Source organism: Bos javanicus, chromosome 7 (genome assembly GCF_032452875.1).
Source record: "Bos javanicus breed banteng chromosome 7, ARS-OSU_banteng_1.0, whole genome shotgun sequence".
In the NCBI taxonomy this organism is placed as follows: domain Eukaryota; kingdom Metazoa; phylum Chordata; class Mammalia; order Artiodactyla; family Bovidae; genus Bos; species Bos javanicus.
This window is the reverse complement of record NC_083874.1, coordinates 37,331,261-37,354,280: the sequence shown is the minus strand read 5'-3', so window position 1 is coordinate 37,354,280 and position 23,020 is coordinate 37,331,261. Positions and strand designations below refer to the sequence as shown.

Genomic DNA, 23,020 nt, shown 5'->3' with positions numbered 1-23,020 from the left:
GTGAGAGGTGAGAGAATGACCTTGATACAGGATTGCATTGAGAGTTGTTTCTGTTCTTTTCTGGCAGGGCTGTCTGGGTGAAGTACTCATAGTACTTGGGAATCAGGGCATTGCTGGTAGTAAAATAGAATCTGTACTGGATTTTTCTAGATTATAACTGCTCAGTTGAAGTGTGAGTAGGTAACAGGTTAGCTGATTGACCTCTTCTCTCTTGGGGCAGTCAAGCAGTGTGTGGGGGACCTGGAGGCCTTAGCCTGTCACCTAACCTCCAGCTGCCTTGTTGGTTAACCACATTGTAGAGTACAATGAAAAACCTGTATATGGGTCAAGAAGCAGCCATTAGAACCGGACATAGAACAACTGACTGGTTCAAAATTGGAAGAGGAGTACGATAAGGCTGTATATTGTCACCTTGTTTATTTAACATATGTGCAGAGTACATCATGTGAAATGCTGGGCTGGGTGACTAACAAGCTGGAATCAAGATTGTTGGGAGAAATAACAGCAATCTAAGATGTGCAGATAATACCACTATAATGGCAGAAAGGGAAGAGGATCAAAGAGTCTCTTGATGAGGATAAAAGAGGAGAGTGAAAAGCTGGTTTGAAACTCAGCCTTCAGAAAACTAAGATCATGGCATCTGGTCCTGTGACTTTATGGCAAATAGAAGGGGAAAAAGTGGAAGCAGTGACAGTTTATTTTCCTGGGCTCCAAAATCACTGCAGATGGTGACTCCAGCCATGAAATTAAAAGATGCATACTCCTTGGTAAGAAAGCTATGACAAACCTAGACAGTGTATAAAAAACAGAGACATCACTTTGCTGGCAAAGGTGCATATAGTCAAAGCTGTGTTTTTTTCCAGTAGTCAGCATGGATGTGAGAGTTGGACTATATAAGCCTTCTTTATGAAGGCTGACTGCTGAAGATTTGATGTTTTTGAATTGTGGTGGTGGAGAAGACTCTGGAGAGTCCCTTGGACTGCAAGGAGATCAAACGAGTCAATCCTAAAGGAAATTAACCTTGAATATTCATTGGAAGGACTGTGCTGAAGCTCCAATACTTTGGCCACCTGGTGTATAGGGCCAGCTCATTGGAAAAGACCCTGATGCTGAGAAAGATTGAAGGCAAAAAGAGGGATGACAGAGGATGAGACGGTTAGTAGGTCTCACTGACTCAATAGACAGGAATTTCAGCCAGCTCTGGGAGATAATGGAGGACAGAGGAGCCTGGTATCACAGGGACTTGGACGTGACCTAGTGACTGAACAATAACAACAAAGAAGTGTAAACATCATCATTTTTTGTCAGTGCTGGAATGTGAGTTAGGCCTCAGGAAACTGTTTCAGAAATGTGAAGCCGTAGAAATTATATAATATTTTATCTTTTTTAGTATATAATTCTCTCCTATTTAATTGCTGATGAGATGTTGAATTTAGAGCTTGAACCTTATACTTAGCAGCTTAACGGTAGCCACTTTGCATAAAAGTATAAACATTTCCTAACCGGATTGTGTTTACCAATCATTTGTGTCAGTTGATGGAGGACAAACTTGACCTGTTTACTTGAGAATGCTTTTCACCTGCAATTTTCTTTTTGGGGAAGTTTGGTTTACAAGTAGTTTTAGCTAATTATTGAAACTCTGTGACATAAAAATTCTTTCAGATAGTTTATAATTAATTTATGTTAAGCAATTCGTAATTCAGGTTGGCCCAAGTCTTTACATTCAAAGAGTGCCTTTATTAACCCACATAGTTTCCCCTAATCCTCATTTCTCTCAGGTTCTCCTATAAAACTTATTTTTCTTTTTTGCATATTAATGTTAAAAAGAGTGATGGATGGTTTCTTCTGTTTTATTTTTTTCTTTTACATATACAGAGGCTTATGGAGAGATGGATTTTACGGTCTGTAAGGTCAGTGGAGAAGGTGGTGGTCTAATAGAGATAAGACTCTAATATGAGGAGGGAGAGGAAATTCCTTAGAAAAGTACCACATGGGCTGTCGACATAAGATTTCTTAGTAAGTCAGTTTCAGTCATATTATTTTTCTTCAGAAGTTTGTTGGAACTGTTTGCTGTTTCTTTAGTTGGTCATTTAGATTTGGAGTGCATTTTTGTCTTTTAGCCCTAGAATCACCTTAGCACACATGAGATGTCAGCTAGCATTGACTGAGAAAACAAGATTCACATTTTCCATCTCACACTCACACTGACTCCAGGACTTACCCTTGTTCAAGGAATGGTGGATCTAATTGCTTGCATTTTTAAATTAGTATTCTATCTCTGTTTGCAAAGTGTATAGTTGAAGTTATGTAAGTGAATTGTGGTTAAATTCACATAAATATGTCATTGTGTTTTATTAACTGATGACTCGTATGTGCTTTGTCCCTTTTATGTTTTACTCACTTACGCATTCAGATTCTTCAAGTTCTCTTGTCTTAGAATTTAAAAGTACTACTATGTACATTAAAGAAGGTCACCTACCTGTTACCAATCTCTTACTGATTTATAGGATTAGAGCCTGTTAGAGAAAAGTTTCTTAAACATAAATTCACTGATAATCTATATTTGTCAAGTAAGTATAATCTTATAAAAATCTTGTAGGTAAACAAATATTCAGTGTGTCCAAATGAAAAATGGAAAGGATAAGATAGTATAGATGATAGGTACTAACTTTAAAATTGACTGGGAGACATGTGACTGTATTGACCTAGTTGGTGCCAATTTGAAGAATTCTAGTATGATTCCCTGTTTTCCTTCAAGTTGTATTGAGTAGGGTTCTGTTGCTGCAAGCCAAGTTGTTTTAATTCGATTTAGATTCAGGCATGACTATCTCCCATGGCTTCTGTTCTTGTAGGCGCTACTTATACTGCTTTGTACAGTAGGGGCTTGCCTTTATTTATATTCATAGTATTAATCACCTATTAATTTTTCATTTTAGGTCATTAAAACATGTCACATTCATTAGTATCGTAATTAGAAAATCAATTATCCTCCTAACTTAAGGACCAAAAGATTTGAGAACAACTGTGGTATTTAATTTCTTATATTTAAAAAGGTCTGACTGAAGATTTTAATTTTAATTTTGTCCCCTTGTTAATATTGTTGTAGGGAGGTTTAGTCTTTGTTACTAAATACACACCTTATTAAATCAGTGTGTGTCCTGGGACAAGACATTTTTCTGGATCCCAGTGATTTCTACCATCCAGCTAAAAACTATTACATTTGATAGATAATAGAGAATAAGGTGGAGGACTTTGGAGTTGGCATTGACATGTAGTAAAAAGATCACAGACTTTGGGATCACATTCTTTACCTTTTGGGGACTAGTTGAAGAATCTTGGGCAGGTTACTTACTTGATTGAAACTCAAGTTCTGGTCTGAAAGTTTGGACAATAATAGCAACCTCCCAAGGTTTTTCTGGAATTAAATACAGTGTATGTGCGCTCAGTCGTGTGCTCCTTTGCGACCCCATGGACTGTAGCTAGCCAGGCTCCTCTGTCCATGGGATTTCCCAGGCAAGCATACTGGAATGGGTAGCCATTTTCTCCTCCAAGAGATCTTCCCAACCCAGGGATCAAATCTGCCTCTCCTTTGTCTCCGGCTTTGGCAGGCGGATTCTTTACCACTGCACCACCTGCTGCTACTGCTGCTAAGTCGCTTTCAGTCGTGTCCGACTCTGCGCGACCCCATAGATGGCAGCCCACGAGGCTCCCCCGTCCCTGGGATTCTCCAGGCAAGAACACTGGAGTGGGTTGCCATTTCCTTCTCCAATGCATGAAAGTAAAAAGTGGAAGTGAGGTCGCTCAGTTGTGTCTGACTCTTCGTGACCCCATAGACTGCAGCCTACCAGGCTCCTCCATCCATGGGATCTTCCAGGCAAGAGTACTGGAGTGGGGTGCCATTGCCTTCTCCGCTGCACCACCTGGGAACCCCTTAAATATGGTAGGAAGTGTAAAAGCATCTGTTACAGTATAGCACATTGATATCTTCATTTCTTAAAGAGATCTTTCCAGTTTAGGGCAGGAGAATCAAAATGCCTAGCTCTTTATAAGGCCGTTATAAGCTGTTTATAAGGCCTTTTTATTGTTAAGTTTTGCCAAAAGTGGAACTAGTTGTGAAAGTAGAAAGCATAAAGAAAATAATTCCTTCTTATCCTTTTTTTTTTTTTAATATTCTTTTTATCTTTTGGATAAATTTAGGGACAAAATGTTTAAGGGAAGATTAGGTCTATTAGAAGACCTTGCTGAATTTTGTTCTTTGGTGCTCGTGACCTTTCGCTAGCAGTTTGAACCAAGTGAAAAATGTTAATAAAGCTGTACAGTAAAACAATCTGACTAAAAATAAAGCTGCATGCTTAATAGAAAGCCTGTGCCTTTCCTTATAAGTGGGAGAATATAACTTTGAATGTTTGATGAATGGAGAACTTTCATAAGAGTTGTGACTTTACCTGTTCAATTTTAAAATAAAAAAGTTCAAAATGTACAGATCAGGTAAGAGTATAAGTTATTATGGGAAAGTGTATATAAAATAGAAATTAGAAGGTTATGGTCAGCCTAATGTTACATCTATAATGAAGATATAAAAAATTAAGTGAAAGTATCTTCCAGTTTTGTATTTTTAACCAGAGAAAAGTTATTTTCTGTGACTACTTTTATTTACAAAAAACAGCCACTGACTTGCTTCTAAAAAATTTAGATTATTTAAGTCCTGTAAGAACTTCATCTGAAATAGTTTTAGCAGCATGCAGTGTCAGTAATTATCATGTGAACTCAGCATGACGTTTGGCTCTTCTGAAATTGGTTTGAAATTTGCTTGTGCAGTTTTACCCAGTTACGTTAGTGACCTTGAAAGACAATACCAGTCACAGCAGTGTTCTGTGAAAGAAGTTTCAGTAAACTGCAGTTAATTTAAAATTACTTATGATTGTCACTTAGTCAAGAGAATTGTTTAACATGGCATTTCCCTCAATTGAAAATAACATAAGCTAAGAAGTAGATTTTAAAAATATTATTGGTGAATTTGCTTCCATAAAACCAGGAGAGTAAAATTGTAATGTTCTGTGGTTGGTATAAAGAAAATGTTTAAACTTAAAATGTAAATTTCAATTTCTCAATAATGTTCTGCAGAAATACTAACCCTTAAAATATACACTAAAACGTGGGAATAGGGGACACATTTTTCTTTTAGCCTCAAGTTCCGGGAACTGATAAGAACTTCACAGTACACCCATTTCCCTCAACCCCTAGCCTTTTGCTCTTATTATCCTACATTTTTCTTAAATATGTTATAGGCCTTTCACTATACTAATATATTTGTTAAAACAAATAATTGTCTTTACAGAAATTTAAAGTCCCAAGTCAGTTGATTTAAGCTATGGAGATTTTTTCTGGGTGGGCCTGGCCCAATCAGCTGTTCACTTTAAAAGCAGAAAACTTCCTCTGGCTGGTAGCTGAAGAGAAATCGGAAAGATCTGAGGTGTATGAAGGACTCTGTGTGTTGCTGGTTTGAGGATGGAGACACTGGTAAGAAAGAATGAGGGCAGCCCCTAGGAGAAGAGAGTGTTTTCTGGTTGACGGCAAGGAAACAGGGAACACTGACCATTAGCTACAAGAGCTAGGTTCCACCATCAACCTGAATGAGCGTGGAAGCACATTCTTTCCTGGAGCCTCCAGGTAAACGCCCTACCTGCCTGACACCTGATTATACCCAGTGAGAGGCCAGCCAAGCCTGTCTCAACTACCGACCTGTAGAACTATGAACTAGTAACTGCATCTTGTTTTAAGCCGCTCAGTTTGTGGTAATTAGTTATATAGCAAAAAAGAAAAACAAATATACTTTATAAGGTCTTTTGTCAGTCTGAACATTTCTATGAGGCTCTGTCTTAGCTGTTTCAGAAGTCTTAACATAGCATACAGCCCTACTCTGGATTTGATCTTTACCTGAAAGCCGTTTCATTATTTGAGAATACTTTTGTCACCTGGAGGCGCTTGTAACTTGGCATAGCTTTACTGTTTAACCCAACAAGTCCTCGCTCTTTTGGAGCTAATAGTTCATTCTTTTTTTTTTTTTTTTAAAGATGTATTTTATTTATTTTTGGCTATGCTGGGTCTTCGTTGCTGTGCAAGGGCTTGCTCTAGTTGTGGCGAGCTGGGGCCACTCTCTAGTTGTGGTGTGTGGGCTTCCCATTGCGGTGGCTTCTCCTGTTGTGGAGCACAGGCTCTAGGCACATGGGCTTACAGCGGTTGCAGCACACAGGCTTATTTGCTCCTACGCATGTGGGATCTTCCCAGACCAGGGATCGAACCCATGTCCCCTGCATTGGCAGACAGAGTCTTAACCACTAGACCACCAGGGAAGCCCTAAAAGTTCATTCTTTAGTTCATCTCTTTCCTCTCGTGTGTTACATGCAACGAGAAGCCCAGTGGCACTTTTAGTCATTGAGTTAATTAGGAACATTTCCCACTTTCGAACAACAGTATTTCTAAACGTCTCTCCAAAACAAAACAAGGAACCTCTTTCTTGCAGCTTCCAATCACATTTTAGTACTTTTAAACCCTCACCAACAACCCCTTCTGGGCCTTTTCTGTTGTTGTTGTTGTTGTTTAGTCGCTCAGTCGTGTCTGACTCTCTTGCAACCCCGTGGACTGTAGCCCGCCAGGCTCCTGTGTCCATGGGGTTCTCCAGGCAAGAACACTGGAGTGGGCTGCCATTTTCTTCTCCAGGGAATCTTCCTGACCCAGGCATTGAACCTGGGTCTCCTGAGTTGGCACATGGATGTTTTATCCCTGGCCATGAAGAAAGCCTTCTTGGCCTTTGAGGTTCCCACTAACACTGTACTCAGTGCCCTTAAGGCTTTAACTCAGTCTCCATCTCAATTCAGAGAAGGCAATGGCACCCCACTCCAGTATTCTTGCCTGGAGAATCCCATGGATGGAGGAGCCTGATAGGCTGCAGTCCATGGGGTCACTAGAGTCAGACACGACTGAGCGACTTCACTTTCACTTTTCACTTTCATGCATTGGAGAAGGAAATGGCAACCCACTCCAGTGTTCTTGCCTGGAGAATCCCAGGGACGGGGGAGCCCGGTGGGCTGCCGTCTGAACAGCCGGCACGACTGAAGCGACTTAGCAGCAGCAGCAGCAGCCACCTCAATTCAAGAGCAAGCATCTGAAGGTAGAAGTGCGTGACATTTTTATGACCTTGACACAGAAGTCACATAAGCATAATTTCTGTTGTTCTCTACTGGTTGAAGCAGTCACAAGGTCTGCCTTCAGCGGGGAGGGGAACTGACCACACTTCTGTACGGGTGAAGTGTTGAGGTCATATTGAAAAAGGGGCTTCTTGGGTAAAAGATACTGTGTTTATATTTGGAGAATTAAATCTACCACAGAGCTCAGCATTTTAGCTTGCATTTTAAAATTTCATTTTATTTGATTTGTAATGGTCTTTCAGAATATAATGCTACCAACCCTGTAGCCCATTTCACAATTAAAGATTTATAGGAAAATCTAAAGTTTTATTTATAATAGTCTTATAGCATATCCAATACTAACATCAGCTAACTGGTACATTCTTTAATTAAAAAATTAAAAATTAAATTTAATTAAAGTTAGTATCTGGTAATTCAAGCTGAAATTAGTCAAAGCTATGGTTTTTCCAGTAATCATGTGTAGATGTGAGAGTTGAACCATAAAGAAAGCTGAGCACTGAAGACTGGATACTTTTGAACTGTGGTGTTGGAGAAGACTCTTGAGAGTCCCTTGGACTGCAGGGAGATCAAACCAGTCAATCTTAAAGGAATTCAGTCCTGAATATTCATTGGAAGGACTGATGCTGAAGCTCCAATATTTTGGCCACCTGATGCGAAGAACTGGCTCATTGGAAAAGACCCTGATGCTGGGAAAGATGGAAGGCAGGAAGAGAAGGGGACAACACAGGATGAGATGGTTGGATGGCATCACTGACTAGATGGACTTGAGTTTGAGCAGCTCTGGGAGTTGGTGATGGATAGGGAGGCCTGGCAATCCTCCCTATCCATCCATAAGGTGCAATCCATGCAATCCATGGGATGACAAAGAGTCGGACACAACTGAGTGACTGAACTGAACTGAGCTCAAGCTGATTTTTTCTTGTTTAATGAGTTTAGATTTTTAAAGAAAAGTATTCTCTTAACCGAGTCAGTCTGTAACTCTCTTTTATACTTGGTGTTACAGATTTCAAAAACTGTAGAATATAAACTGAACAAATACAAGTTCTGATGCATGATTTTTCAGCTTTTTTTTTTTTTTTTTACAATGGTGCCTTTTTCTTTAAGAGAAGTTTCTAAGTATAGCTTATTATTATTTTGTATTACACATATCTCTTCTCACCAAAGTCAGGCTGATCGTCAGCTATGGTACCTACTGAAACCTTGAGGGAAGGTTCTCTCAGTCTCTTGTGGCTTCTCTCATTTCTGGACTTTCCCTGGTCGAAAAAGTCTAGGACTTTTGCTTTCAGCTCTAGTGGGCCTAGGAGGCAATTGTGCTCAAACGTTTCTCATCACAGTAAGATTTAACAAGGAACTTCTGAAGAAGTAGATAAATGATGGAGGAATAATATTTAGCAGGAGTTTTTGAATCACTGTTGAACACACATCTTAAAAAAACTATTACTGAAAGTGAATGGTGCTCCTGATGAGAGACAGTGACAGTTCATCTCATATTATAGTGCCTGCTAGATTTTACTGAATCGTTAAGCAAACACAGGGAATCCTCTTTGCACCTTCAGTCTTAAACAGGCTGACAGAATGAATCAGTGTTGCTTTGATTACATGAATTAAATAAAATCTCTGCAGAGCATGTCATTTAAACAGAATAGTTCTGTCTAACGTGCTCTCGGACCTGGACACATTCCTAGTTCTTTGGCTGTCGCAGTCTGTCCTGTGGCCTCTCTGATGCACGTCTTTTATGCATGCTGAATTATGTATGTACAGAAAAGCGCATAAAAAGCAAATTTACAGTTAATCACAAAGCTGACATCTGTGTAACTACCATCCAGCTCCATTCCAGATATAACTTATTGCCAGCTTTCCAGAAGTTTTCTCGGCCTGTCCTATATAGTTTCCTCTTCTTTTTCCCTCTTACGTAGTGTACCTTCTATAATATTGTTTGTTTTTATTGACTGTTTTATTTTTGACATTATTTAAAAGGTATTACATTATTTTCTTGTGTTGCTTGCTTCAAAATTATGTTTTTGATGTTTATTCTTATTGCTGTGTACACAGTTTGTTCATTTTCATTGCTGTATAGCATATTATTATATGAATAGATCACATTTTATTTATTCATTACAATTAAAACATTTTATATTCATTACATTGTTGATAGGCATTTGGGTTGTTGCCAGTTTTTAGCTATTATGAGTACTGCTGCTATGAACATTCTGATACATGCCTTTTGTTGCATAGGAGCATCTGTTTCTGTTGGTATCTGCCTGGGAGTGGAATTGCTGGGTGTTATGATATATGCCAAAGTCACACTTAAAATTGTTTTGAGACAACATTTCTTTCTCTAGACATATTTTGGGTTTGTCAGACTGTGAGACAACTCCTTTAAGACTATAGAAGGCTTTTTATTTAGTTGAGAGGGTCTTGTAGGCCCCTTCATTTTTCTCGTAGAGACATTTACAAGGGGTTTTTACATTTTGATTTGGCCTGCAGTCCCAGACTATATGTTTGGAAAATGTTTTGCCAGCTGAGAGACTGGAGGTAAGAAGCACTTGTTATTTTTCAGCCCAACAAGTCCTGGCCCCTCTTTATTCCTTCTAAATTTTGCTTGTGAGTTGATCACATTTTTCTTTATCTCATCTCTTTTTTGCCCTGTTACCTTATCATACACAGCTGAGAACAACCAGCTGACTTTTAACACTTGCCTGGAGATCTGAGACAAATCTAAATGTTTATTAAGTAACTTTTTCATCTTCGGAGTACTATAGGCAACACAGTTTTTGCCATTTATTTTGTTACTACATGGCATAAGTTTCCATTTGTTTTCAGCCTCCAGCGAAAATTTTTGTAACCTTTTTCAGCTTTTGCTAAGAGTTTGCTCACCATTTTTTAAGCCTTAGGCCACTGTTTGATTTCAAAAACAGTATTATATACTTTATGTTTAAAATTATGGCTGTACCTCTTTCTGGTACCATCAGTTAGCTATTGCTGCAGAAGGAACCACTCCAAAACAGTGGTTTAAAACGGTACCCACTTATTTCTGTTCGTGGGTCTGTGTATGGGCAAGGTAGTTTGAAGCTCATGTGTCAGCAGTTTGCTGGCAGCAGGCTAGTTTACGATGGCTTTAGTCACCGTGCTGACTCAGGTCACCGTGCTTCACGTCTTCCACCATTTGGCAGGTTAGCCTGGGCTTGTTTGCTTGATTCACAGGGAGCATGAACTGGCACAAGGCCTCTTGAAACCTTGGGGCTGAACCAGCACACTATTATTCTCAACATATTCTATTGGCCAAAGTCAGTCACACCTACAGGCCAAATCTAAGGAGTAGGGAAATAGATTCTAATTATTGATGGGAGATGCTGCAGAGTTACATTTTAGCAATAATGTCTGTAGTAAAGGGTGGAGAATTGGAGTCATCTTTGCAATCTTCCGAAGCATATACATGTTTAATTTTAAAGTAGTTGTAGTTTATACTCATATCAACAGTGTGTAAAAGTTGTGTTCTACATGGTCATCAGAACTTAGTAATGCATCTTTGTTACTTTTAGCTATTTTGGTGATTGTCCAGTGGTATTTTATTGTGGTCTTAGTATTTCTTTACTTGAATTTCTAATAAGATGGTTTTCCTTTTTTCCCCCTTTTATTGGCCATTTGAGTATATACTTGTTTTAAAGGGGAGGGGAGAAGTGCCTCCAAAGGCTGAGTTTATTTCTAGGCTGCTCCTGGATCCTCGACTGTAAATCATTACTTTGCTGTTAGCCCTCCAGTGCCTTCAAGTAAATGTTTTTAAATTTTTGCTTTTAATTATCTTTTGGTAAATTTTCTTAGTTAATCCTTAGTGGGAGGGTTAGTCTGAGTCTCCCATTCCTAGAAGTAGAATGTTTGTATTCCTATGTCTTTGGAGTTTTGACTTTGATGAATCTGGGAGCATTGGGGGTGCACATCTAAAGTTTTAAGGGTTAATGTACAATACGGAAAGACCTTTTGTAAGTGAGGTATCATTTGCCTTGCAAACAGTGATTTTTTTTTTCTTCCTGAGGCCTGACTGATTTGTTGGCAAACAGTTTTGTTGTGTTTGACATGTAACAGGTGCTAACGTCTTTTGCAATCTTGTCTCTGGGAATAGAGGGTCTAGGTCACTATGTTCATTAATTAAGTCCAGGAAATTTTATTTCTCCTGTGGCTAATCATTTACGTTTGACATGAGTCTGTCTTTTGTGCCTCTAGCTTCCTCACTTCTACCTTTGTTCTGTGTACTTTATTTTTCATGTGGCAGTCAGAATTTTTAAACGTAATTCAGATTATGTTATATCTCTGCTTAGTATACTCTAAGGGCTTCTCTTAACTCAAAGACCCAAAGGCCTTAGTATAGCCTGTAAGATCCTATCAGATATAACCCCATGCGTGCTAACTCGCTTCAGTTGTGTCCAACTCTTTGCAACCCTATGGACTGTAACCCACAGAGGACAGGCTCTTCTGTCCATGGGGATTCTCCAGGCAAGAATACTGGAGTGGGTTGCCATGCCTTCCTCCCGGGGATCTTTTTGACCCAGGGATTGAACCCAGGTCTCCCGAATTGCTGCTGAGCCACAGGCAAAGCCCTCATGACCCCATGCTGCCTGTTTAATTAACTTCATCTGATACCTTTCCTGTCTGTTCCTTCTGCTCTATGCACAGAAGTTGCCTTGTTTTTCCTGGTACACTTCATGGCCTTTGCACTTTCTATTTCCTCTTTTAGAATGCTTCTTCCTTTGTTAGCTACATGGATTGCTATTTCCCCTCTCTTAGGTCTCTGCTCAGATATTTTTCTTGAAGAAGGCAATGGCACCCCACTTCAGTACTCTTGCCTGGAAAATCCCATGGAAGGAGGAGCCTGGTGGGCTGCAGTCCATGGGGTCGCTGAGAGTCGGACACGACTGAGCAACTTCACTTTCACTTTTCACTTTCATGCATTGGAGAAGGAAATGGCAACCCACTCCAGTGTTCTTGTCTGGAGACTCCCAGGGACGGAGGAGCCTGGTGGGCTGCCGTCTATGGGGTCGCACAGAGTCAGACACGACTCAAGTGACTTAGCAGCAGCAGCAGCAGCAGATATCTTTCTAGAGAGAAACCTTCCCCAAACACCTTACAAATAATTGCAGCATCTCTCCCATCACTCTTTATCCCCCTTAACTCACTCTGTTTTTCTTTACATTACTGTCATCTCCTAACATAACTATTTATTACTACTTTTATTTTCTGTGCCCCTGTCTTAGAAAGTAAACTCCATGAGAGCAGGAACGTGCCTAAAACAATGTCAGCCACACAGTAGACCTTCAGTTAATCTTATGTGTGGATTTAAAAGCAATACAGTTATTTTAATTAAGCAGTTACTATTAAGAGAGCTTGTTGTATAAACAGCTATTTTATTGAACAAAATATGTCTAATGGTAAATAGAAAATTCAAATTTTGCATGTTAACAAATCAAACATTTTGATTATTAATAAATGGAGTTGCAGATGGACTCATATGAAAGGTTTAATAAATTTAATATTTAAAATAGTGTTTTCAAAGTCATTGGAGGGTCGTTTTCTAACTCTGTGTGCCTATACCTTACTTCCTCTCTTCTTCAACAAACAACAAATCTCAGAATGAGGTATGGGATTTAGGTTATATTTTTATAAGTTGTACAAGTATTTTTTGTGTTCTTTGTTAGACACATCTGTTTGAGTACCACTGGTTTAAAGTAAAACTGTAATCATTTCTGAGTTAGGGACAAATCTATATCATAGCAACAGCAGCTGCCTATTTCCTGAATGTTTACTATGTGCCCTTGCTTAAAATATTTCATCTGATTTACTCTTCCCAGTAACTCTGTGAAATAGATATTATCTCCATTCTATAAATGAGGAAACTGAGCAGGATCATATGGCTGCTGAGTCAGCTAAGCTGAGATTTGAACACAGGTCTGACTCCAATTTAACAAAGTGTTTAATATGTATAACCCTCTCTGATTTAGAGACAAAATTATTTCAGCAATTGATTTTCTATATAAAATGGGAAAAAGGTCAGAAATGAGGATATGACATGTAGAAAACATGTTGGAGCTAAGCAAATATTTATATAAATTTCATTTTTTGAAGAAAATCAAGAACCAAATTTTGCATTAAAATAATAAACTTGAAGATTCTGATCAAATTATAGTCTTTATATTTTAGATGAATACAATTATATATTTCTGTTAACAAAATGTGTAGTCTTTTTTTTTTTAACTGAAGTATAGTTGATTTACAGTATTAGTTTCAGGTGTATAACTTAGTCATTCAATATTTTTGCAGACTATACTCCATTTTAGGTTATCATAAGACAATGGGTATAATTCCCTGTGTATACAGTGTATCCTTGTTGCTTATCTGTTTTACATAAAGTAGTTTGTATCAGTTAATCCCAAATCCCTGATTTGTCCCTCCTCATTTTTCCCTCCCCTTTGGTAACCACAAGTTTGTTTTCTGTATCTGTGAATCAGTTTGTGTTTTGCAAATACATTCATTTGTATTATTTTTCAGATTCCATGTATAAGTGATATTATACAGTATTTGTTTTTCTCTGTCTGACTCATTTTTGTTGTTGTTGTTCAGCCTCCTCGTCATGTCCAACTCTTTGCAGCTTCTTTTACTGAGCATAATATTCTCTAGGTCTATCCAGACTGCTGCAAATGGTAGTATTTCATTCTATTTTTTTTAATGACTAATATTCCTAAAATCTATATTCTTAATAAAGTATGAATGTTTGTTCAAAAAGCATTATGTACCAAGCTCTGTGATAGGTGCTGAGTGGATAGAAATGTATATTCAAGTTTTTTTTTGGATAGACTTAAATTTTTCTTTTGGATATAATAGATAAAGGCTTGGAAACAATACACTTAATTGGAAAATATGTTAAACACCTAAAATGGTGCCTGACATACTGCTGCTGCTTCTACTGCTGCTAAGTCGCTTCAGTCGTGTCCGACTCTGTGCGACCCCAGAGATGGCAGCCCACTGGGCTCCCTGACCCCCGGAATTCTCCAGGCAAGAACACTGGAGTGGGTTGCCATTTCCTTCTCCAATGCAAGAAAGTGAAAAGTGAAAATGAAGTCGCTCAGTCGTGTCCGACTCTTTGCGACGCCATGGACTGCAGCCTACCAGGCTCCTCCGTCCGTGGGATTTTCCAGGCAAGAGTACTGGAGTGGGGTGCCCCTACTAGAAACTTACAAATAAGTGTTGAATTAGGGAGGTTTATTCATAGTGCAGTCTGATATACCATGTGTGGTACTGATTTTATATAGATTCATAGGGACGTGTCTGCTGTGGAGTATATATTTGAATTAGGCCTTAAATGTGAGTGAAAAAAGAAACGAATAGTCTGAGTCGGGGAAGACTATATCCAGTGACTAAATTTCAGTAAGATGAAAACCTATATCTGTTGCCCACAATGATTTACCTCCCTTGTAGCTTAAACTAAAAACCCAACCAGTTAGAAGGCATTTCATTTTCTGTATGAGTAGATTATTTCAATAACATTGTATTATGACCTTAAAGGGAATCACTGACAAATCGGGATATTATATATATGTATAAAATTTGAGAAATGTAGATGCCTACTGTAGGCAGAAATGTAGATTGCTTTGAGAAATGTAGATGCATAACCCAGTTGCATCATATAAAATGTAGTAAAGCAATCAGGATGCTCTTTAATCCCTAAAAGAGAGGATTTGCCTAATATTGTTGGCCTAAAAGAATTATTTCATAAAACTTTGAACTTTATTGCCAAGTGATCATTTAGAATTTTCAAGTGTCTAGTGAGTATGCTCCTTTCTTAAGACTTTTAGGACAATTCAGGGTAGAATATTGATGGAGCAGGGATTGGAGGCTGTAAAGTACCTAATGCGATGTCTGATAGATTCAGTTCAGTTCAGTCGCTCAGTAGTGTCCAACTCTTTGTGACCCCATGGACTGCATCACACCAGGCTTCCTTGGCCATCACCAACTCTTGGAGCTTACTCAAATTCATGTCCTTCCAGTCGGTGACGTCATCCAACCATCTCATCCTCTGTCGTCCCCTTCTCCTCCTGTCTTCAACCTTTCCCAGCATCAGGGTCTTTTCCAATGAGTCAGTTCTTCATATCAGGTAGCCAACATATTGGAGCTTCAACTTCAGCATCAGTCCTTCCACTGAATACTCAGGACTCATTTCCTTTAGAATTGGCTGGTTTGATCTCCTTGTTTTGCAAGGGACTCTCAAGAGTCTTCTCCAACACCACAGTTCAAAAGCATCAATTCTTTGGTGCTCAGCTTTCTTTATGGTCCAACTTTGCTCTTAAATGGTAATGAATTATGTAAGTCAGTTCCAAGTGCCATTGGACAGCAAAGAGCAAGTTATCTTCCTCTGTCTGTCTGCTTCCCACCTTAGACTCTTGATCCTATCCTCTGCCCAGTGAGTACATGAATTAGAAATAGAGTATGGAAGAGATGGGGGCAGGGTGTTCAGGGCTGGTGCACTGGGATGACCCTGAGGGATGGGATGGGGAAGGAGGTGGGTGGGAGGGCCAGAATGGGGAACACATGTACACTCATGGCTGATTCATGTGAATGTATGGCAAAACCCACCACAATATTGTAAAGTAATTAGCCTCCAATTAAAAAAAAACAAAAACTAAAAAAAAAAAGAGAGTATGGAAGAGATTATAGTACTTAGGTTATATGTGTCTCAGATTTATTTTGATTTTTCCTGTTGGTCACTGTTGAAGGACAAACTATGAATTTTTTAAAAATGTAAATTTATTATGAAAATTTAGTTTAAATTCACTTATTTATATTTCATACTTTTTCTGGCATTGAGCTAGTCAATTCATTATATACTGACCCTCAAATGGTAACTTAGCATCCAAATATCAGATCCTGCCTCAAAACATGAGAAAGACAAGGTCCTTGCACTCTTTAATTAAGTGTGGTAGATAAGGCTGGAAAGACAGGAAAGCACCTGAAGATGGATGAGTCTCTTAGTAAATGTGAGGTAATAGATCTGTATTCTTTAACCACTCTTTCAATTGCTTCAGATATAAAGATTTTGTTTGAAGGAAAAAACCTGTAATAAGGACTGCTGTCTGTGAAAATACATAATAATACTGCAGATGTTGATCTCTTGATATCAGAAGCTTCTTTAACTTACTTTTAAGCCTCTGAAATTGTCTTTGTCCTCAGGGTCTTGGAGCATAAGAACCTTAGGAAACGTGCGTTCTTTTCACTTTGTGCTGAAGTTCGGGAAAGTGAGTAGGGCACTGTTTTAGGTTCTGCTTCACTCCTGTGGGAAGCAGCTTGCTTTAGTGCATTTGTTCTCACTTGCCAGTCGGAGGGTCCATTGTGTGGTGAAAATATCTGTAAGATTGTCAACTGTTCTTTCTTCAGAAGGCTTGCATCTTATTTTGAGATTGTCTTTCTTTTCCTTTTTGTTAAATGTTAATATCCTTCTCTTTTATACAGTAATGCTGATGGTAGATAGTAGGACTTAAAATACATATAAATTCTTAGAAAGTAAAATGTTGCTAGCACATGAGGACCACCGGTGGTGTGTGTGTGTGTGTGTGTTGTTCTGGTTTATGAAATCTGAAAATCCGGAAAGTGCTAACTTAGTAGAAAGATCGTAGGCTTTGCATTCAGCAAACCTGGTTTAAATTTTTTCTCTGCTATGGTTGTTATCTTTTTTTATTTCTAAAATGGGGTGTGAATACCTGTCTCCTATGGTTGTTGTGAGGATTGTCTGAGATAATATAAATGTAAATGTAGTGCCAAGTGAATAATAGGAGCTGAATAAATTTAGTTTCTTCTTTTTTTTTTTTTTTTAGTTTCTTCTTTCTTAACTGGTTGGGCGTAGAGGGAATCTCAAGTAAAGTTACCACTTAAATTGAATGTAAATCCAAGAGGAAAAAAATGAAGCAAGGAAAAAGCCTTGGCACTCTACAGTTTGATGAGCCTCTTAGTAAATGGGTATGAGATGGTACCTTGTACATATTTGGAGTTTAATACATATGTATTGATTTTAAAATGTTGAATAGTGGAGTTAATACATGTTTGAGTCATAAAGAAAAATCCAATTTTGAGAAAAGTTGGAAGATTTAAAATTTTATTGTTGTAGTGAAGTGAATCAGGCGGTGGTCAAAACACTGTGGTGAAGAACCCATCGTTTATATTGCTGTGCTCAGTCTCTCAGTCGCGTCCAACTCTTTGTGACCCCATGGACTGTAGCCTGCCGGGCTCCTCTGCCCAAGGGGCTTTCCAGGCAAGAATACTGAAGTGGGGTGGCATTTCTTACTCCAGGGGATCTGCCCGACACAGGGATCAAACCCACCTCTCTTACATCTTCTGCATTGGCAGGTGTATTCTTTACCACCAGTGCCACCTGGGAAGCCCCATTTATATTACACATTTTAGGAAAGTATTACAAAAATTTGCAATCTCATTATTATACTTATAACAGTAACAGTAATTCACATATGTGTTCTTTTTTGTTTTATTTATTTATTTTTTTTGCACTGTGATTCAGTATTTTTGCGGATTATATTCCATTACAGGTTATTATAAGATATGGGTATAATCAATTCCCCATGCTATGCTGTATATCTTTGTTGTTCATCTATTTTATATATAGTAGTTTGTATCTGTTAATCCCATACTCCTAATTTGTCCCCTTCCCTCTCCCCTTTGGTAACCAGAAGTTTGTTTCCTATATCTGTGATTCTTTTTCTTTTTTTAATATACATTTATTTATTTTAATTGGAGGCTAATTGCTTTACAATATTGTATTGGTTTTGCCATACATCAACATGAATCGGCCATGGGTGCACACGTGTTCCCCATCCTGAACCCCCTCCCCTCTCCCTCCCCATACCATCCCTCTGGGTCATGGGTCATGCCAGTGCACCAGCCCCGAGCATCCTGTATCATGCATCGAACCTTTTTGTTTTTTGTTTTAAAGTGGTTTCACACGTTATTACCATTGATGTTTCTAACTATGTATGTACTATGAATGTTAATACTTTATTAAGATTAATAGATGAGAGAAAGCTGAAAGATGGTTAAGTGACTAGCATAGTTAGTCATGGTTAGAAAGTGATAATCAGAACCAAATGCTAAGATAGCTAATATCATTGTCTTTCATTTTTGTTGCTATTATTATGACAAAGACAACTTTATGAGGACCCAGTGCATTTTAACTGTTTTATTTTCTCTTTGTCTTCTATGGAACATTTTAATCCTTATTTTATAAACTCAGAGTCTGATAAAAAAAAAAGTATGATTTCCCCAGGGTCACATTAATGACCTTGAATTCTGAAGCAGAGTATATCTAACCGCTGAAGTCCCTGTTTGCACTGAGTTGCAGTGACAACAGTTGATGCCATGGCAGTTGGATAAAATCAGTCAAAGGAAATGTTCCTTGGTGTAGACAGTTGAAATAGATGACCTAGATACCCTTTTTCAGGTTTATGAGCAATTGTGTTTCTTGATTATTTTAGAGAACCTTTTCAAATTGCTTTAAACACCCGGAAATTTCTGTGTAAAATAATTTTCCTGGACCAAACATATGCAAAGTAGCTCTCATTTAGTGACATACATATAGATATAAATATGTATATACAGTGTCAACTGTATCTTGTATGTAAGATATATATGTATCTTACATACATATCAGAGAAGGCAATGGCACCCCACTCCAGTACTCTTGCCTGGAAAATCCCATGGATGGAGGAGCCTGGAAGGCTGCAGTCCATGGGGTCGCTGAGGGTCGAACATGACTGAGCAGATTTGCTTTCACTTTTCACTTTCATGCATTGGAGAAGGAAATGGCAACGCACTCCAGTGTTCTTGCCTGGAGAATCCCAGGGATGGGGAAGCCTGGTGGGCTGCCGTCTATGGAGTCGCACAGAGTCGGACACAACTGAAGCGACTTAGCAATAGCAATACATACATATAGTGTGTATGTTTACAATTCAGTTGAGCTTTGGTAGCCATTGTCTCTATATGGCAACCCACCCCAGTGTTCTTGCCTGGAGAATCCCAGGGACGGTGGAGCCTGGTGGGCTGCCGTCTATGGGGTCGCACAGAGTTGGACATGACTGAAGCAACTTAGCAGCAGCAGCAGCATAGGCTATGATCTAACCTAGTAGCTTTTTTGGTAAATTTCTTTGCTCTAAGAAAGAATGTATTTGTTGGAGGTGGAGAGTAACCATGCCCAAGCCCAGCTGGATGGATTATGTATATTCATCGTTCTCCATAATTGAAGTTGGTTAATTTAGAACTAATTTTGGTTAAAGACTTTAACGTATGGATATCACAGCAGTATAATGAGCAGCAAAAATGTGCACCTTGATATCTGAAAGGACAGTTTGTACGCTCTCATCAAATCTGCCTGAGATTTAAGAAGCATACGTCTTTTGGAAGAGATACTAGTGCGTGTCCTGATCAGTGTTTAATTATCGCAGGAGGACAACGTGTAGGATCTAATTTGGAGCATCTATTTTAGATGCAGCACCTTGTCTCCAACAGTCATTCATCTTCCCCCGCCTCGCGCCCCTTCTGTGTGTGTGTGTGTGTGACAAAAATTGAGCAAATGTTGTTGGAGTGAGGGGGCCAGGCAGCTGATGGTAATTTGGCCTGTTCATGTTGTTGCTGAATTGCTAAACTGTATCCAGCTCTTTAAGACCCCATGGACTGTAGCCTGCCAGGCTCCTCTGTCCATGGGATTTTCCAGGCAGGAATACTGGAGTGGATTGCCAGTTCCTACTCCAGGGGCTCTTCCCTACCCAGAGATCAAACCTGTGTTTCCTGCTTAGTCACTCAGTCATGTTCTACTCTGGCCAATTTATATTCCTCCCTTAATTCCTAGAAATCTCTGCCTCCACTGGGACTCCTTACTACTTCTTCAGAGGTTCAGATAAGAAAAGAGGAATCTTTTTACTTAAAGAATCAGTTAAAGGAAATAATTATTTACTTCAGTGAGAAAATTTTGAAATAATACAGCAATTAAGATATATACAAATGCTTTTAATGTCAAAAGATAGACCGTATCTGTTAGAACATCTTGTCTAGTGGTCTGCTTAGATCTTTTTAAAGTATCTTCCTAAGTTTTATTTTTTAAATGTTTTTTTCTTCTTGAAAGCATCTTATAATAAATAAACACACACACTCTAAACAAAAAACCCTTGAACCAATGTGAGGAGAAGGTCTTAATTATTTTGTGAATAACTTGTAGTTTATGGTTGGGTTTATTATGTGACATTACATTCTTGAACTAAAAAGTACTTTCACCAAATAGTGCTATTTTACTTTTAAAACCATTTTTTTTGGTATAGAATACTTTCTGTGTTTTCTGAGATAGATTAAATGATGTATTTATTTTAATTCAGAAACTAAATGATGTGCAAAGAAAAAAACCCACCCAGTTTCTGTTTGAATGAAATTTATGTTTGTTTTTGGTTATGTCTTGTATGTGAGTCAATGACTCCTCCCACTGAAGTAATGGATTTATAGCTACACAAGGGTTGATTGAGATTACTCTATTTTCCCTCACTAATAGAAACAAACTGTGGGTTAATCTACATTTTAAATTACTGATTAAGTTTCCCTCTACCTCCAAGTAAGTGTGGGTAATAGATAACGGTTTGTACAAAGCTTTGGGTAGATCTGTGATGAAATTTCATTAATTTAGAAAAAGTCCTAATGAGCATACCCAGGTTATAAAATCTTCATGTCATGACTGCTAATGAAATGAAAACAGTAAGTTAACTAGTACCTGTCTAGCTTTTAAAACTTTGATTATAAAAGCTGTCATTGTTTACAAATGACCACAGATATCTTTAGTTCAAGGAAATTTTGGGATGCTTCATTTATCTACTCACAATATATAAAGTAGTAAAAAAAAAAAAAGGAAAAAAAGAGTGTTTTTCTGGGCTTTACTGCTTACTAAGAAACTCAGTTTTATAATTTTGTGGGGGAAAAGTATATACATTCTTAGAAGGGGTTATGTTGTACAGATCAAATACAACATTTTACATATTATACAACCACTTAATAAGCTATAACATACTCTTGGTAAACTAGAATGAACAAAAGTTGCAGTCTGAATGCTGGAATCTTTAAAGTTCTTGGAGGCTAGACTGAAGCACCCCCTACAAACTTGGAAATGAAGAAAATACTTTACCCTCTGAGAGTTATCTTCTGTGTACACAAAATGAATCATGGCTAAAATATGGAAAGTCACTGATAAAGTCAATATTTATCTTAGTCTGTAGCTTCTAACTTCTTCAGTTTATCAACATATTTAAAGAAGTATGTGCTCCTTTGAAGCTGATGAAGTGGCTTTGTACTGCTGAAGCTCAGAGAGATTTCTGAGACAAGAACTATAATTGTCAGTGCATGAGGAGAGGAAATTTAACTCAGGAAAGTCTGAATAATCTTCTTCCATTGTTGAGGGAGTTGCCTGTGGTGAGAAGGATATTTCAGGCCATTAAAATACCCTGTTCATCAAGCTCCCCAGGTTTTGTTTCTTGGCTCTAAGGACAGTCTTCACTAGGAATACAGTTGACCATATCATAGTTTTGGTAAATGTTCAGTTCAGTTCAGTCGCTCAGTCATGTCCGACTCTTTGCGACCCCATGGACTGCAGCATGCCAGGCTTCCCTGTCCATCACCAACTCCTGGAGTTTACTCAAACTCATGTCCATTAAGTCGGTGATGCCATCCAGCCACCTCATCCTCTGTCGTCCCCTTCTCCTCCCACCTTCAATCTTTCCCAGCATCAGGGTCTTTTCAAATGAGTCAGTTCTTTGCATCAGGTGGCCAAAGTATTGGAGCTTCAGCTTCAGTATCAGTCCTTCCAGTGAATATTCAGGATTGATTTCCTTTAGGATGGACTGGTTGGATCTCCTTGCAGTCCAAGGGACTCTCAAGAGTCTTCTTCAAAAGCATCAATTCTTCGGCACTCAGCTTTCTTTATAGTCCAACTGTCACATCTATACATGACCACTGGAAAAACCATAGCTTTGACTAGACGAACCTTTGTTGGCAAAGTAATGTCTCTGCTTTTTAATATGCTGTCTAGGTTGGTCATAACTTTTCTTCTAAGGAGTAAGTATCTTTTAATTTCATGGCTGCAGTCACCATCTGCAGTGATTTTGGAGCCCAAGAAAATAAAGTTTGTCACTGTTTCCACTGTTTCCCCATCTATTTGCCATGCTGTTGCTACTGCTGCTGCTAAGTCGTGTCAGTTGTGTCCGACTCTGTGTGACCCCATAGACGGCAGCCCACCAGGCTCGCCCATCCCTGGGATTCTCCAGCCAAAAATACTGGAGTGGGTTGCCATTTCCTTCTCCAGTGCATGAAAGTGAAAAGTAAAAGTGAAGTTGCTCAGTCGTGTCCAACTCTGTGCGACCCCATGGACTGCAGCCCACCAGGCTCCTCCATCCATGGGATTTCCCAGGCAACAGTACTGGAGTGGGGTACCATTGCCTTCTCCACTATTTGCCACGAAGTGCCTCTTATTACTAATTAGCTATTCTTATAGGTCTTATGTACATATATATTAGTTTGCTAAAGCTGCCATTACAAATAGCCCAGAGTAGGTGGCTGAAGCAACAGATATTTATTTCTAGTAGTTCTGGAGACTGGAAAGTTCGAGATGAAGGTGCCAGTAAATTTAGTTTCTGGTAAGAGTCGGCGAGGAGATCAAACCAATCAATCCTAAAGGAAATCAGTCGGACTGATGCTGAAGCTGAAGCTCCAGTACTTTGGCCACCTGATGGGAA

The 23,020-nt window shown here is 38.7% G+C and overlaps 1 protein-coding gene across 2 annotated transcripts in view; it reads left to right on the top strand.

The window, feature by feature from the left end:
• The window catches only part of COMMD10 (COMM domain containing 10), a 185,667-nt gene that overhangs the window by 47,662 nt on the left and 114,985 nt on the right, over positions 1–23,020 (top strand). The window contains exon 6 of one of the 2 annotated variants that reach the window (XM_061423006.1): positions 3,609–21,152. The exons of the other annotated variant lie outside the window; for it this stretch is intronic. Coding sequence (XP_061278990.1) covers positions 3,609–3,776 — 168 coding nt within the window. The 3' untranslated portion in view covers positions 3,777–21,152. Of the gene's footprint in view, positions 1–3,608; positions 21,153–23,020 lie in introns of those variants that run through there. 2 annotated transcript variants of the gene reach the window in all.